Source organism: Cyprinus carpio, chromosome A6, assembly GCF_018340385.1.
Source record: "Cyprinus carpio isolate SPL01 chromosome A6, ASM1834038v1, whole genome shotgun sequence".
Taxonomy (NCBI): Eukaryota; Metazoa; Chordata; class Actinopteri; order Cypriniformes; family Cyprinidae; genus Cyprinus; species Cyprinus carpio.
The window spans coordinates 1,588,208-1,604,109 of NC_056577.1; the positions used below are offsets into that span (position 1 = coordinate 1,588,208).

General features: G+C 39.9%; 1 protein-coding gene across 1 annotated transcript; it reads right to left on the bottom strand.

Moving 5' to 3' along the window:
• Positions 1 to 7,465: 7,465 nt before the first annotated feature.
• LOC122145403 (angiomotin-like 2a) lies at positions 7,466 to 15,151 on the bottom strand (the record flags this gene model as incomplete). Its single annotated transcript, XM_042759164.1, has 10 exons — positions 7,466 to 8,817; positions 9,163 to 9,309; positions 9,813 to 9,985; positions 10,069 to 10,170; positions 10,271 to 10,470; positions 10,557 to 10,852; positions 12,252 to 12,338; positions 12,434 to 12,578; positions 14,171 to 14,363; positions 14,457 to 15,151. Coding segments are annotated over 10 exons (2,109 nt in total), but the record flags the coding sequence as incomplete, so codon positions are not given.
• Positions 15,152 to 15,902: the final 751 nt, after the last annotated feature.

A 15,902-nucleotide genomic window follows, 5' to 3' on the forward strand; every position in this document is an offset into this window, starting at 1 on the left:
ATGCATCACACATGCAACCATGCAAACTTTCCCAGGGATTATGCAAGAGTAAAATAAACTTATTTTGTGACAGGTTTAAAACATACATAACCCTGAGACAAAACAGAGTACGTCTGATCTTAGTAAGCAGCTTTAGTAGGGCTCCTTAAAAGCCCTGTCAAGAAAAAAAAAATCTATATATATTTGATGAGCTCTGTCTTCCTCATCTGTTTACCCTGGAAATGTATTCAAAATCAGTGTCAGAAAAGGGATATCACATCGCTCTCAATCTTTGTTCTTTGGTTCAGAGATGTAGATAACTATGGCAGCTGCAGAAATCAAGATTGCACATTGCTCTCATTATTTCAGTAAGAAGCGAAGCATTCTTTGGAAGAATGTGTGACCAAGTATTTGAACTTGTATAATTTAGTTATTTACTGAGCATTTCAGGTAGTAATTATTATTATTATTATTATTATTATTATTTTATAATCTGAATAGTATGAAACTTGGTGAGTTTTTGGATAGGTGAATACAAAACAAAACTGTGGACATGATTTGAAAAGGCATGGTTTTAGGTTTTAAGCCACTTTTAGGGTAAGATATACTAAAAATTAAAAAGACTTTCTTTTGTGTTTTTGCAAAGAAAGTTCTGCATACAGACAACAATGCTGTCAAAATGATCCCCCCGCTCACACAGATCTGTGGAAAACGACTAAAAGTGCTGTATTATACATGCCAGACCAGTACATTCTTCTTAAATTTGTTTTTAATGACATGTTTTTACTTGCCCTTGAAACCCGTTTTAAAAAGTTTCAGGCCCCCAAAACGCTATTGTCATGTAAATGAATGGTCAAAACTCATAAAAAGATTCCATTTTTTAGTTGAAAACAGTGTTGTGTAAATGTGTGGGTTCAATTTAAAAATCAGCCATTGTGAATTAAAAAAGCCGAAAAGGAATTTATGCTTATTGTCTTCAGTCAGATTTGACCACCAGAATCACAAGTGTAACCCCAAAATTAAGAATACCAAAATGTCAAGTACAAACAGCAGTTTAAAGGGGGAAGATGATATTTACACTTACAGACATTGCCTAAATTGATTGTTGTGGGTAGTAATTCACATTTGACAGGCCCTGAGAAAAACTTTTCCACCACCAGAGCATTCTATGATTCTTCTGTTGGGGCTCATACGGAGCAAACTGGCAACAAGACATAAATATCTGTCCAACTCCTGGCAACATGTGCATGTGCCCTCTAATGTGTATGTACCAAATGTTAAGCTGAGAGGACATTTAGAAACAACCATTTCTCCACATTTTCTCTCTATGCCATGCTCAGACATAAGGCGAGAGCATGTGTGCTACTAAATAAGTGACACCCTATCCATCCTCACCTGTCAGTGTGTGACTTGGGTTGAGCTCTTGTGAAACAGCATAGTGAACATTCCTGTCTACGGCATGCATTACATAACAGTGCAAGGACCTTATCTGGGTTAACACGGTATGATGTTACTGGGAAAAATCACCACATGCTGGGTAAATCAAAACATATCTGTGAATAATCATGTTTCAGTGAAAGCATGGAATTCCAAAGAGGTTTCTGAAAAACATGAAAACATTTGAAAACCGATGACTATTTCACCAGCCAGTTCATAACTCATAGACATGGACGTAAATACAGCTGATGGATGCTTTGCAATGACTATTTTCATAGTTGCAATGCTGAAACATAGAAGCTTTGAGACTTTTGCCAGGTAATTTGAACACACTTCATCAGTCTGGCATCCATCAGGCATGTCTGACCCTTCCTTTGGATCTCTTGATGTACGTCGTTGGATGTTCTCTACACTGTAGGCACAATAACAGATCATAATTAGGATATCTTTAGAGTAGAGTCACAGTGACAGAGATTAGAATTAGCCTCCTCTGGTCTTGATTCCAGCTTAAATAAGGTCAGTGATTTTTACAATAAAAATGCATTATAAGTGTCTTCTTCTTTATCAATCTGTCATTAAAGAACATGCTTGAGATAAAAAAAAAGAAAAGAAAAAAAGAAAGTGCGTGAAAAAAGACAAACATCACTTGAGATTTATTTGACTGTGGATATTGCATTATGTATTTTTTAATTTCATTGTTTTTTTTTTAGATTATTATTCTTTGGGGTTTAAATGTTCATAATTTGACTAATGAGTAATTTCACCTAATATATAAAGACCTTTAAGCACAGCTGACTGCACAGAAACTTACCTCACCCTATAACACCTAACTGTGACTCATAAGATTATGCCATATGAGCTGAACATTGCATAAAACACAATACACCTCAAAACAGCTGGGTGTCAGATTAAGATCCCTACAACAGGAAGATGATACTTTTGCCACTTCCTGTTGCTCCACCTTCAGCACTCACTGTAGATGCATCTATCTGAAAATACTAACCCGACTCCGTAACACCACACCCTCCATTTGTGCAGCCCTTTTGTGCTGTCAGGTTAGTCAAACGTGACTAATTGGTTTCAAGCAAGATACAAACTATTTTGTTTGTGTATTGGCTTTCTAATGTCTATTTCTAGGGATGAATTTTATACTCTCTTGGTTTCAATTGTTCAGCTGTATTTAAGTTTAAGTTATTTTACATTTTGTTAAATGGTAGCCTACATTTATACTATGTAATTCAATACAGGTGGGCTTCAAGAAGTTGCCAAAAGCTATTCAGCAAAAAGGAAGGCATTTTCCATCATAAGGCTAATTTAAAGCGGAACTATATGCTTTTATTTTTACATTAACTTCCTTTAGTGGATAATGTTGCTATTTGTGCATAAAAAAAGATGAGCAAAGTTACAAAACACAAATTACACTCCAGAGTTATTCGGTATATCAGTAAATGCTGTTTTTGAATGCCCTCAAATGCTTTGATTATAATCCTGAGGTTTCTTCCAGGAATGTACACATCACAATTTCCTGAATTTAAATAATTCCTACCCAAAGTATTCCCATAAAAACACAAGAGGGAGCAGAGCCTGGTTGAGTTGCGTTAGTAGTGTGTTGTTTGCTATGTCTAAGAGACACTAGGTGCTTCCCAAATCACGTAATTATGCACTATACACTATAAAATTCCAAAAAGAAAAAGTGCACTTTAATTAGCCGAATAATGCAATTAAATAACCGAAAAAACAAATGTGCTTGATATGCACTTTAATTATGTAGCGAAGGGGGAGGGGCTATCAGACTCCAATTACAAAATGACAAAATAGCATTATATAATTAAAACACTACATGGTTTGAGTACATAGGGCATAAGTACATGAGTGCATAAAGTATAGTGCATCATTTGGGACACTGCTACTGTTTTGCAGTAAACATACTTATACACATGTAACTGTTTACGTTCATAACCAACTGTTTACAGTATGTGAACTTTGTGTATTTGCCGCATGCAGTTCATGTGTGTGTGTTCTCAGAAAAAGGTGTAAGAAGTTACTTTTTAAATGCATACAAAGAATAAACTTCTCATGATGAAGAACTGTAAATGTCTCACGAGCATGATAGACATTAATCAAAAACAAACAAATGTTGTTTGTTTGTTGTTGCTGTAGAAACCGAGGCACAGGCTATACAGTGCCAGAAGCTGGTTCCAGAAATAAAAACTCCATTAATTTTCTCCATAGGGAAATCGATTTTAAACAGTAACTGACAAACCTTTTAAAGACAGACAGGCTGTGAACTCTGAGGTTGATAATCGATTCTGTATGCTGTTGTTGAACTTGTCTGTTCACATTAATTTAACTAATTTTTAAATAAGTCTCTTTAAGAGCAGAATATGTTGTGAAAAACTACATTACCCATGATGCTTTAGAGGAGTTTCACCAATCAGAGAGGCTCCAACAAAAAAAAAAAAAAAAAAAAGATCTTTTACTCTGCTCCACCATGGCATAATAAATGATCATGGGGTATTATAAGCTGAAACTTCACAGACATGTTCCAGGGTCACCAGAGACTTATATTACACCTTGTAAAAGAGACATAATAGACTGCTGTAAACATTCTTTGGAAAGGAAAGGGGAAAGAGTCGGTGAGGGAAATTTATTCCATCCACACTCCTTGAGGTTTTGGAATCTCAGTGAGTCTCTATGGAAACTGATGGAAAACACTACATTTGACTTATTGAATAGTTTTCCTAGGTGTGTGTTACTAAGTTCCTTGACCAAGAACATGTTACTAAGATCTTTGGAACATCTGTAAAGGCCAATATTAACAATGTGCTTTTCATTTGCTGAGTCAGTGAGGGCATCATTTGAAAAACTATTCTAGACATTGATGGGAACCATTTATTAGACTTAATGTAATAAGAAAACCTTTATGCATTTCATTCTTATATACATTTTGAAGAACATTGGGACATCTCTTCTGTGTTCCACAGAAGAAAGTCAGTCATACAGTTTTGGAATGACATGAAGGTAAGGAAATGTCAATTTTCATTTTTGGGCAAACTGTCACTTTAGGTATCGACTGATGCTATGAACCACATAATTCGCTATGACAAACTCTGAACACCATCTACAGCAGTAGGATTGCATTAAAGAAGAAACTGCAGATGTCCTCAACAAGGCTTTCACATTTTCGAATTGCAGATGTTTCTGTAATGGACTGTCCCTGATGGTTCTACTCAAATTTGGGGAGCCTGGGAAGCCTGCTAAAACAAGCAGAGTGCCAAGAATGACATTCCCCATGGAACAGCGTGAGATCTTAGTATGCATACTAACAGATGTTAAAGCTCTTAGTCCACCAATCTGACCCCTCACCTAGACAGAATACCAGAAATGAACAAGACCGTTCAAGTAAGACAAGAAATGCTTTTAGTTCCATAAAGGCACAATGGTATCAAAACTATTTATAAGCCCAGCAATGGACAGCGATGTTTCTGGTAGTGGAAGGAGGTGACCGCTAACATACCAGGCTATTGGTTGACCTTGAAGTGTACTGGAGCCCCCTGAGGACAGAGACATTCCAGCGAGAGCATTCTTTGCGTCTGTTCTCCTTCAGCTGAGAAAAGTCACACTGATCTGTCACATGTAAACCCATCAGCCAGGTATCTCGCAAAGCATTTATGGAATGCCAGCTCACACCTACTAAGGGAGGCATGTGAGGCAAAATATTTATCCTGAAAACAAAAAACCCACTGAAGAGCGCACACACTGTCCCCTTCTCAGTGGACTTATTTAACACCGTCAGATGTCCCACAGCTTTTAATGCACAAGGGTAATCATGTTGCTTGGGGTGTGTGTGTGTGAGAATCATCATAATAATGAATACTACAAGGAAGTTTTTCCTGAAACATGAATGCATGGCAGGCTGGAACCAACACCAAAAAGGCTGCTACTATACAATGTATCATTTGTCTGCATTCTTCAGAATTTCAATTCAATGCAGCTGATGAACAGAGCTTTGAAGTCAAAGTTCTTAAGGGATTAATGTTGGTAACAAAGCAGGGAGGAAAGGTGAAACTCTACCAGGCACATTTTTCATACAGGTCTGTGCCTTAATACCCACTTTGGTGGTTACTCCTAGACAGCAATGAGATTAAATATGAAAAGTGAGACTTCTGCATGAGGCTCCTGTCTCTTAAAACGTTCCTAAAAAGACCAAAATAATCTCCCGTAAAGCAGGGTTACTTAAATCTGGCACTGTAGTTTAAACCCTTATCAAAATCACCTACCTGTACATTTCAAGTTAGTTTGAAGACATTGATGAGCTGGCTGGGGTTGGGGAGGGGGATGGGGAGTCTTTGATTAGGGTTGGGGCAAAACTTTGCAGAGCAGTGGGCCTTTTGTTCTTGAGTTTTTAAATAAGATCTCAACATTGCAGAGTTTCTCATTTCTGGCTCTGGAGGTCCTGGAGTTTAACTCCAAACCTGATCAAACACACCTTAACAATATAATCAAGGTCTTCAGGATTACTAGAAAATTACATGCAGGTAAGTTTGGAGTTTTGGCTAAACTCTGCAGGACCAAATTGATCAAAACTGATAATTTAAAGATATATAACTGAACTGAGAACTCCATCTGTATAGAATTCTCCTCTGGGTGTTAAAAAACAAGAACAGCATTTCAGCTCTACTACTTATCTGACGTGTCAGACATCTCTCTTCTTCCCCATTTGGAATGGAATGCTTTAACATGTTTTACGCTACCAGGGGGCAAATTCCTCTTGATGTTGAGCTATGTAGCTTTGAATTAATTTGGCTTGCAAAGTGTTCCAAACTGTTGAGACCCTTGTCTGGTTAGCTCTAATTTGCCTAAGGCAGTTAAATGTCCTACCCTGCATTCGAATATGCCTTTTTTTTCCTACTATAGGCCTATAGTTGGAGAAAAACAGTATTTGAAAAGAGTACTATGTCCGAATTTATAGTATTCAAAACAGTAGGTGAAAAGTTGACCTACTACTTTCACTGAGATTCTGAAGTGCACATCTGATGCAATTGTAGTGGAGTGGAACTGATGAAAATGACAATACGGCCGCTGGTCGCGAAGTTTGTTTCCCCTCACATATAGTACCTACTCAGAATTCTGGATGCACCTCTCGACACTAGAATAACATCTTAATTTGCAAAGCCACAAAACAGTACTGGTTACTTTCATAATAAAAGCACAGTGATTTACCAAAAGCTGAGAATACAATTAAGTATTTATTGGTGTTTGGTCTGTACTACAAATTTTTGCACATCTTCCATTTTAACATTTGCACAGATGATGAGAGGAATGATCTTTTTGTGGCTTTGAGAGCAGAGTTCTCTCTCTTTATGAAGACTGCTTGCCAACACTAAGGCAGGTGGCAGAATTGTTTTGCTGTTGTGAATAAAGCTTCCTTGTGCTCTGAAAGAAAGATGTCATTCATGCCAAAGAAGGGACACAGATAAGAGCAGTTTGCACAGACTTGCACATGTAATACATCTCAGTAGGACACACTGCTCATACCTCCCTCTAAAAGCATCTGTATTTTCAGTTAAGACACAAACCAGCCAACACACTGTCTTTGTAAAGATATATATTAAAGTTTTATTCAAATTACTGAAATGTTAATGACATACAAAACAATTGCCCATTCTTGAAGTTCACAGCAACATCCAAATATGGGTCAACCAGTTTGAACTGCGTATCTACATTTCACGTTGCTAATGCTCATACTTTTATTATATAATTTAATTGTAATGCAAATCTTTGGCATGTTCACATTACTAAATACCAAAAAGTAAAATAATATACAAAATATATTAAATTCTCTCATTTCAAAAAAGCCCTTTCTGTAAACAGTCAAAAGTAATGAACAAAACAAGCATGAATCCACTACAAAGCACTGACCAGCAAGTGCTTTGTATCAGAGCCAACAGGAAAATCAAAGTAGCATTTAATGATAGTGAGAAAGGTTAAATTAACATGGTATGATACTTATTACCCACATATATAAGACTGTTTGTTTTCATTGGTAAGTGTTTATACCATTATCCCACCATAACGCAAGTGTAGTCTTGATTGAGAACAGGCAGAAAAGTCTCTGTCTCCGAAATCAAGGCTAGTCACAGTTGCTACACTGAGTCACATAATCAAACTAGCATAGCATGCTTACAGCAGAACCAGCTACTGCAGCACTATGGAAATAAATGGATCCAAAAAAGGATGGTAGTCTAAATGCTAGCCGTTTTGAATAAGGCCAAAGGTCAGACTGCAGATAGCCTTTTTCCTCCGAGCAGGGGCATTCCGCCATGGAGGAATGTGGGAAGATTAGCTCCAGCTTGTCTGCAAGGGAGTGGTAAGCATGATGGTTGCAGTTCTGCGCACAAAATAATAATAATATGGCATCTGAAATATCAGCTCCGTCCCTCCTAAGGGTAACATTTGCCCTAAGTGTCACTAAAAGAGGCTTCCCATTCCTCTATTTAAATCAGGGAGCCAGAAGCACCCGCTGTCAGTCAGTTATAGTAAGAACGGCAACTGTAATGATAATTTAGTCAAAGGGAGTGCTAGTGAAGGTATTTACCCAACTATTCTGGTAAATTGTCTAATCCCAGGCCTCCAGGTTCAAACTGTGTTTGGTCTCCTACAATCCAAACTATTTTTTCTTGATATTTAAGAATGAAGCAGTTGCGATGGTACATCTACTATACATGGAGCACGTAAAGTTAGAGATATATTTGTCTGTGCATTTATCTATGGAATGTGGGATATAGTCTTACATGGGTTGGTATACTTAGTTGGTTTAAAAAAAAAAAACACTGCACTAGTTTGTTCCTTAAAGGAAAGCAAATGCAAAAACAAAAGTTTCACAACAGTGGGATATTTCTTCCTATTTCTCCATTCTGTCACACAGTCAGCAGCAATACTCATAAATACAAAAGAACATCAACATATACAATGTGTATATAAGCACTTAAGAAGCTTTTTGGAGCTCTGTAGAGGACTGTCCATGTACCTCACATTCAGACCATAGATCTCACAGTCCAGGTTGAGAGTCACCAGCTGAGATGAAACACTGTCATTTAACTTGTACAGGAACTGTCAAGAGAGCTCAGCTCTCCTTCACAGAGGATCAGTTTATGGTTACTCCCACTATCCGTTCTTCTCTCTGTCTGATACAAAACTGACCAGCTTCAATGGTGAGCTCCTTCTCAAAGCAAGCACAGCTTCTCTTGATATGGTTGGTCCTCAGATGGAGCCCCAAGGAGAAAATCTTTTGTGCATAAGACCAGCATCAAGCTGAACATTGCTCATCTCAGATGAGAATCTCCACCATGTCGTTTTCAACAGCGCTGCTGATCTGAGTTGTGTTGAGAGGAGTGGAATCTGTAACGAAATACAAGATCTTCAGTTTGTCGGCTAATGCCTGAAGAGCAAATAATGCAGAAAGTTTTACAAAACTCTGACTATATTTTATTTGTGTTCACTCCCCAATCGCTGCTTTGACATGGTGCTCAGGTTACTCTTTAACCACTCTGGTTCAAAAGAGCAAGTATGCACCACTATTACAGAAGTTCTAACCGTTAAGCATCGTCTTTGTCACCTGATACTACATATTAGATTTGCCACATCATATGTCAATCAACAAAACTTATCAAACTGCTCCAGAAATACCAAATAAATATAGTAAGTGACACAAGTGAAGATGGGTTTATGTACAAGTTTACACACCAGAACTGGGAGCAATGGAAGGTTCTGGAGCAGGTTCTGTTTTAGGATTGGACTCTTCACACTGGGTGCTGCTGTCTCGACACTGGGTTTTGGTGAGAGCATGGGGCAACGATGCGGCGGCCGTCTGGTCATCTGAGAGACTCTTCCCTAAAAATGGCAGACGGAAAAGGAAGCAGTTTAACTACCGGTTCCAACATAGGCATACCACCACACAAACATTTGCCATCCTGTAAACTCCCTTTACTGTTCTGGAGGATCTATTCTAGAGAACAGAGAAATGCATTCCGTTTCACAAGATGTAGACTATTTTGGGAATGCTGGCTAGTCGCCGCACTTGGTTGGCACATTCTTTCTTGGCGACATTACATAGATGCTAAGTAAAGGAGCTGCCCAGTTGTCCAGTTGAAAGTATATGTCTTTTTTTTTTCAGATATGTTACAGGCATACACCAGGGGTGTTCAGTCCTGCTCCTGGAGGGTCAATGTCCTGCAGATTTTAGCTACAACCCTAATTAAAGACACTTGAACCATCTAATCAAGGTTTTCAGGATGACTACCACTTCCAGGCAGCTATGTCGGAGCTAAACTCTGCAGGAAGGTGTCTTTTCAGAGGCAGGATTGGAAACCGCTGACTATGGCTACTATGCCTACCTTTGGTTTGGGTGGTGCTAGCTGTGGCAACCATGTTGATGGAGGGAACAGATTGAGCAGGTCGTAGGCCTTGCGACTCAGGTCGGCCTTGCTCTCGGCCTTGCCGTGACCGCTGCTGCATGACCTTTATAATGGCATCCTTCTCCAAAAGTTGAGCATAAAGCACCCGAATCCTGATAAAACAGACTACTTTGAGATACAGCACATGGATAGAATTGAAAAAACGAAATTTGAATGACTTTCAACTTCAACATACCGATTTTCCATCTCCTGATGCCTGTGGTTGGGGGACAGCAGGTCCTCATTGAAGCTACTATTGGGTGAATGGCGAGGTGAATGGTTGATGATTGTTGTATCCCTGAAAAGAGCATTACAGTTATAAAGAGTATACAAGCTTTGTCAAATTCCCATTTCCTGTCCTTTTAGGCAAGGCTTCTATCACTTCTGTTTCGACTTACCTCTGAGATGCAGCAGTAGCAGCGGCATCCATGGCAAACTGACGCATCGTGCTCTCCTCAAGATACTTTTGCTCCCAGCGGGTTATGTCAGCCTCCAGGGCCAGAACCTGCTCCTCTCTCTCCCTCAGCTGCTGATGCAGAGATGACATGTTAAGGTCCGAGTAGGACCCAGGACTCGTTTGCTGGGCTTGAGACTGCCACTAAAAGAGAAAGAAAAGGTTTACTTGTCAAGCCCAAAACATTTTCTCATCAGTTGGGTGCACAGAAGATCTGTCTGTTTTTTTACCTGCTGTCTTCTCAGGCTCTTGAGCTCCTGCTCCAGTCTGGTCCGCAGTCGTAACTCCAGATCCTCCCTCTTCTCACATGCCGCCTGCAACTGTGCAAGGGCACTCTGCATTCTCTCTACCTTCTCCACATAAGCTCTTTTCCTGCGTAACTCTTCTTCCAGCTGCCTATTTCGTGTCTGAGCGGACATAAGCGCTTGCTCCAACGCTTCTCGCCGCCTCTTCCATTCTTCTCCTGAGACTCGCAGATGCTGCAACTCTTTTTCCAGAAGTTCCCGCTCACGAAGGTGATCTTCATCTATGGGGAGAAAGAGAAAAAACATTGTGAGAACAATATACCACGACAACTTACTACATAGGGTACAAGCAATGCTTTCTGTTCTGTCATAATGCTTAGTTGTTACACAGGCCACAAAATGAATGACCGTGCTGTAGGACTGGGGTGTGTCCAGAGCATTCTCTGGGCTGTAGTCTCATTTTAACAAATTCTCAGGGGATAAGCTTCCCACAAGAGTCTGGAACAAAAGAGGCATGCTTGATTTACACATATCTGTCTGGGTTTGCAGGGGAGTGGCCGAGTTTCCGAGTAACCTTTGACCTACACCGCAGACTGTTTTAGAATTCCCCGATCACAAAAGCGATTCAATGAATTCTCATTTGGGATGCTGAATTCCTCAAAAGCTCTAAGATGACTTGGCACACTGAAAAGGGATATACTAAAGTCCAGTTCACTAAATTTTGGGTCACTTTGAATGCGTTGAGAGATAGAAAACAACTTATACAGCAATCAGTCTTCCATTTCACTCCTACTCTGATTATACAACCCAAAACAAATGCCTTTGGATGGAATGCAGACTTCCTCTTATCCACTTACGCACACAGGCACGTCTTTGTACCAACTGGATCTCTGGAATGCATCTGAGCCAGGCAGTAAACATGTAAAGCAAATACCTCCACAAGGTCATAAAGTGTAATGTTAACCTATACATCGTTACAAGTCTTCAGAGGTGTTGAATTGTGGCTTGGATATGCTTCTGTGGAACTGTGTGTTGGCTCACAAGGAAATTTTAAACATTCAAACATTTGCACAAAGCTCTTCTGTATCGGACTTGGGGGTAAACTAATTTTATTACGCAAATATGAAGGATCACTTCATACTTCCATCCTTAGGGAACAGAAAAAAAGACCATTCCAAAAGGGTTAAATCAAATGCTGAACACTGAACAATCCCTATTAGGATTAGCAAAACAAATCCAATTTACCCTACCACATCTCTAAATTCTTTAGCACTAATATGACCAAAAATGGAGAGCCAGTGCATAGGACATTACAAGGGGTTGCTTAGGGCCTCAGAAGCTGAAATAATGGTGGGGGCAGTTGGAAAGCATTCCAGGAGGATGAATTTTTCCCAAAATACCTAAAAATATTTCAGGAATCCAGGTCTCATTTACTTACAGCGTTAATAATGGTTGGTGGTCAAATTCCAAAAGCAACTATCTGAGATGAAGAATACAGAGTGTACCTAACCAGCTATTCACTGAAACCTAATGGCACAATTTGTTGCATTATTGTTAGAGGAATGAATAGTTATGCCTACAACAATAACATACAACTCATTGGGAACAGCTGGGGCTGCTTGTATGGTTGACCGCACATTGGGAGAAAGAATTTATAAAGACGCAAAGGGGAATTCTTACTTTGCTCAACCAGTTTAGCGAAGGCATGCCGACTCTTGTCTTCAACTTCCATGACTGCTCTCTGTTTGTTGGCTGTTTCCAGGCGGTCTAATGTGGGAGTCAACAATTAGTATTTATAGCCTCATACCTAAACATGTAGCTCATATTTAAGACAAATTACTCAGCTATGTGAACCATCTTACCCCTGAGATCTCTGTTGAAGTCATGAAGTCGCTTGATCTCACTCTCAAGCTTGTTCCTCATGGTTTTCTCAAGGGCTTCTCTCTTTGCAGATCCCTTCATAAGAGTCTCATAAGCCTCCGATATCCTCTGAATCTCCTGTTCAAGCTGAAAGAGAGGAGAAAGACATTTTAATATCCACCGTTACTCTTTAACCCATAGGAACTCATCAGTTCCTGGTTCCCATTTACTTTCACAGTAGGGAAAAGTACAGTTTGGGCGTTATGCTAAGTATCTCCTTTTGCGTTCCTTTGAAGGGTTAGGTTAGGGTTAGTATAAATTCCATTTTTGGGTCAACTACACTCTGTTTCTTACACCTAAACATAATGAGACAAGGATCAGAGAGCAAGAATGACAGATAGACAAAATCAGTTCGGGAAAGAAAGGAAAAGAGGGAAGAATGTGCTTGGCTGAGCTCTTCGTGGTGCTTGCCCACAAGTGAATCACCCTCACATAGCTCTTCAGGGATTGGGAATTGAATCAACATTCCAAAAAGAACACTTATGAGTCCCAGGTGTCTGCACATTCATCTCCCCACAGGGCAGGATGCCAAAGGCAAACGTGGGGAACAAAGAAAAAGTGTGTGTTGAAGGTATACCATTTACAGAGGCAAGAACAGTACTTCACACTATATCCACCTACATAGCATTTGTGACGCAGAAAATGGCTCAAGAAAGAAAATATTTTTCCAAAACGAACGAATCAAAGGTTTAAACTGTCATTACAGAACACTAAGATGAGAAATATCTCTGATTTCTTTAAATCACAGTTCAAATTTTTAATCTTAAAATCTACCAATATGAAATTAATGTGTTCTCTTAAGCAATGCCCTGGGTGCTATGTGGGATTCTGTTCAAGAGTGAAAGTGAAAGGGGCCATTCAGTCAGGTAATCCACAGCTGTGGGGTCTGGTTGCTGCTCTTCACAGCCCAGTCTGTCAGCTGTGGGCTATGCAAAGTCCCTTCTTAATTTGCAGACACTGAGATGAGCGAAGGCATCTGCTCCTATTGGCATCCCATTGGAATCCTAATAAAGAGGGCCACAGAACAACCCAGGGAGGGCTCCTCACTTTTGAGTTTTCAGATTTACAATTTATCGCTATGTATGGAGGCGACTTGATCTTCATGATCCATGATCTGTTCTAGTACGGCATTATTTTAATAATACAGTTGTTCTGATTGCAAGAACTATGTAGAATCTAAACTGAAATGACTGAACGATATATGCAAGGCCCAATAAATCTTTGCAAAGCAAATGCACAAACAAAATACCCCCCTCCCCCCTTATTCTGGCATGAAACTCTGGTATTTAAGTGATAACATTATCACGTTACAAAAAAAAAATGCTTGGCATTGCAGGAATTGGTAAATTCAATGTTGTTTCACATGCTAATTGAATTACTGGGAAATGTAACTCAGTCACTAGGAATGAGTGCTTTTCAAATTAAATAGAAATCCTTGTGATCCTTTCCCTTGCATGCATTCCTACACAGCAAGAGGTGCTAAACTCCTTAGAATGTGGTGGCTAGAAGACACCAGTACACAATGATTTCTTTTTTTCCACACCCTTTGTAGGTCATTTTTGAGATCAAAATCAAAGGCCACAGCTGCTTCTTTGGCATCCATGGCAAAATGTGGGGTCATACCAAGAATACAACAGTTCTGGGAGATTTCTAAGAAGGAACAAAGAGTCCTCTCTTACCTTCTGAAGTCTTGCTGCCTTCTCGCTGTAGCTCTCTACTTCTCCTCTCAGTCTCTCGTTCTCTTTAATGAGCTGCTCTATTTGGCAGTTGTTCACCGTGATGCTGTATCCTCCAACAATGACATCCTGACCAGCAGGGGTTAACGAGGGCAGGCCGCTATGGCAAGGTACTTGCGCCTGGGTGGGAAATAATTAGATAGAGATAAATATAAACCATTAGTATGCCAAAGCACCCTCAATGTACCTATATGTTATATAAATTAGCAAAATACCAAGTTGAATGTACCGGTGATGCTGTGAGTGGAAAGCAGGGGGAGGCTCTTTGTAATAGTGCCCATGTTCCTGTGAATGACTAAGCATATATCCAGGGGATCTGACCATGAAGGGGTACTCCGGGGGTGGACCGCGTTGGTCTTGCTCATGAATTGACCTCTCATTCACAACAGGACCAGAGTGGTTATTGGAAAGCTGGGGGTAGCTATGCGATGAGCTCATGGGAATATTGTCATGGGCACAGTTCCTCTCCAGCGAGAGCTGCATGAGGTGTTCGCTGAGCGAGCGAGCATGTTCTCCCTTCATGTACCACACTCTCTCTTCCTGCTCGGCTCCTCCATCCACACCAGGGGTCTCCAGGTTTCTCTGGTAGGCCAGGTACTGGGAGTGAGCCTTTGCTTCCTCATAAGTAGGCAGCTCCTCTGTGTGGAGCTGATACATTTGGCAGATGGGACTCTCTGAATGCTGGTAGTCCACCTGGTGCTCTTGGCCCTGGGGCTCCTGCCGGGTCGACAACTGGGGAGAAAGTGATTCCTCTTGCGTTAGGCTTTCCAGGGACGAACGAGGGGTTCCTGCGCCTCCACCACTGCTGCCTCCACGCAGAGCTTGCTGCTGGATGGCCAACAGAGTAGGATCAGTAGGGTTCCCATAACGGAGCTGCTCTTGAATCAGTCGGTGCAGCACCGTGCCTGACGAATCCTCTGCCGTTTCTCATTTCAGTCTTGTTGTGCAGACAGCAATCAATAATAGTGTGTAAAGAGAGATATTTGGACTAGACTGCAAACCTGATGTAAAACAAAACAAAAAAATATATAATAAATAAATAAATAAACAAACAAACATGTATGCATGTATAAATGAGTGAGTGTGTGTGTGTGTATTCAATTTTAAATACAAATCCTTGCTATTGCTCATCTATTCTGCATATTGTAAAACTCTACAGCAGCAAACACCCGTGAGTGGTGCCTCACTCCACATGCTTCTAGGCTGACTGCCTTTACCCATAGCAACACCACGTTTACCCAAAAATACCACGGCACCATCCTACAACCCCCATCATGCACAGGGTTTCCTCTTAAGTTTATAAATCGTGATCAGAATTAAAGGTGAACGAAAATTGGGTAGGATCCAATAATTTTCCAAAATTGCGAAAATAATTTCCTGCTACAAAGACAAATTCCTATCTAGTGTCTCATCTTTGTTTTACGATCACAACTGTAGTAATATATTTAAATATGCCAAAAGGAGCATTATAAACAAGGGGGTACTATAAAACTTGACTAGTTTATCTCCTTTAATTGTAGTTTAACCTGAATAGCACCACAGATGTTATATATTTCACAAAAACATTTACATTCATGTGTTCTACGAGTCAAAACTTTTGATTTACAGCATATGGTCCACAAAGAAATTCATAAAATCTTAACTTACACACTCTATAAAAATTAACGTTAAAACA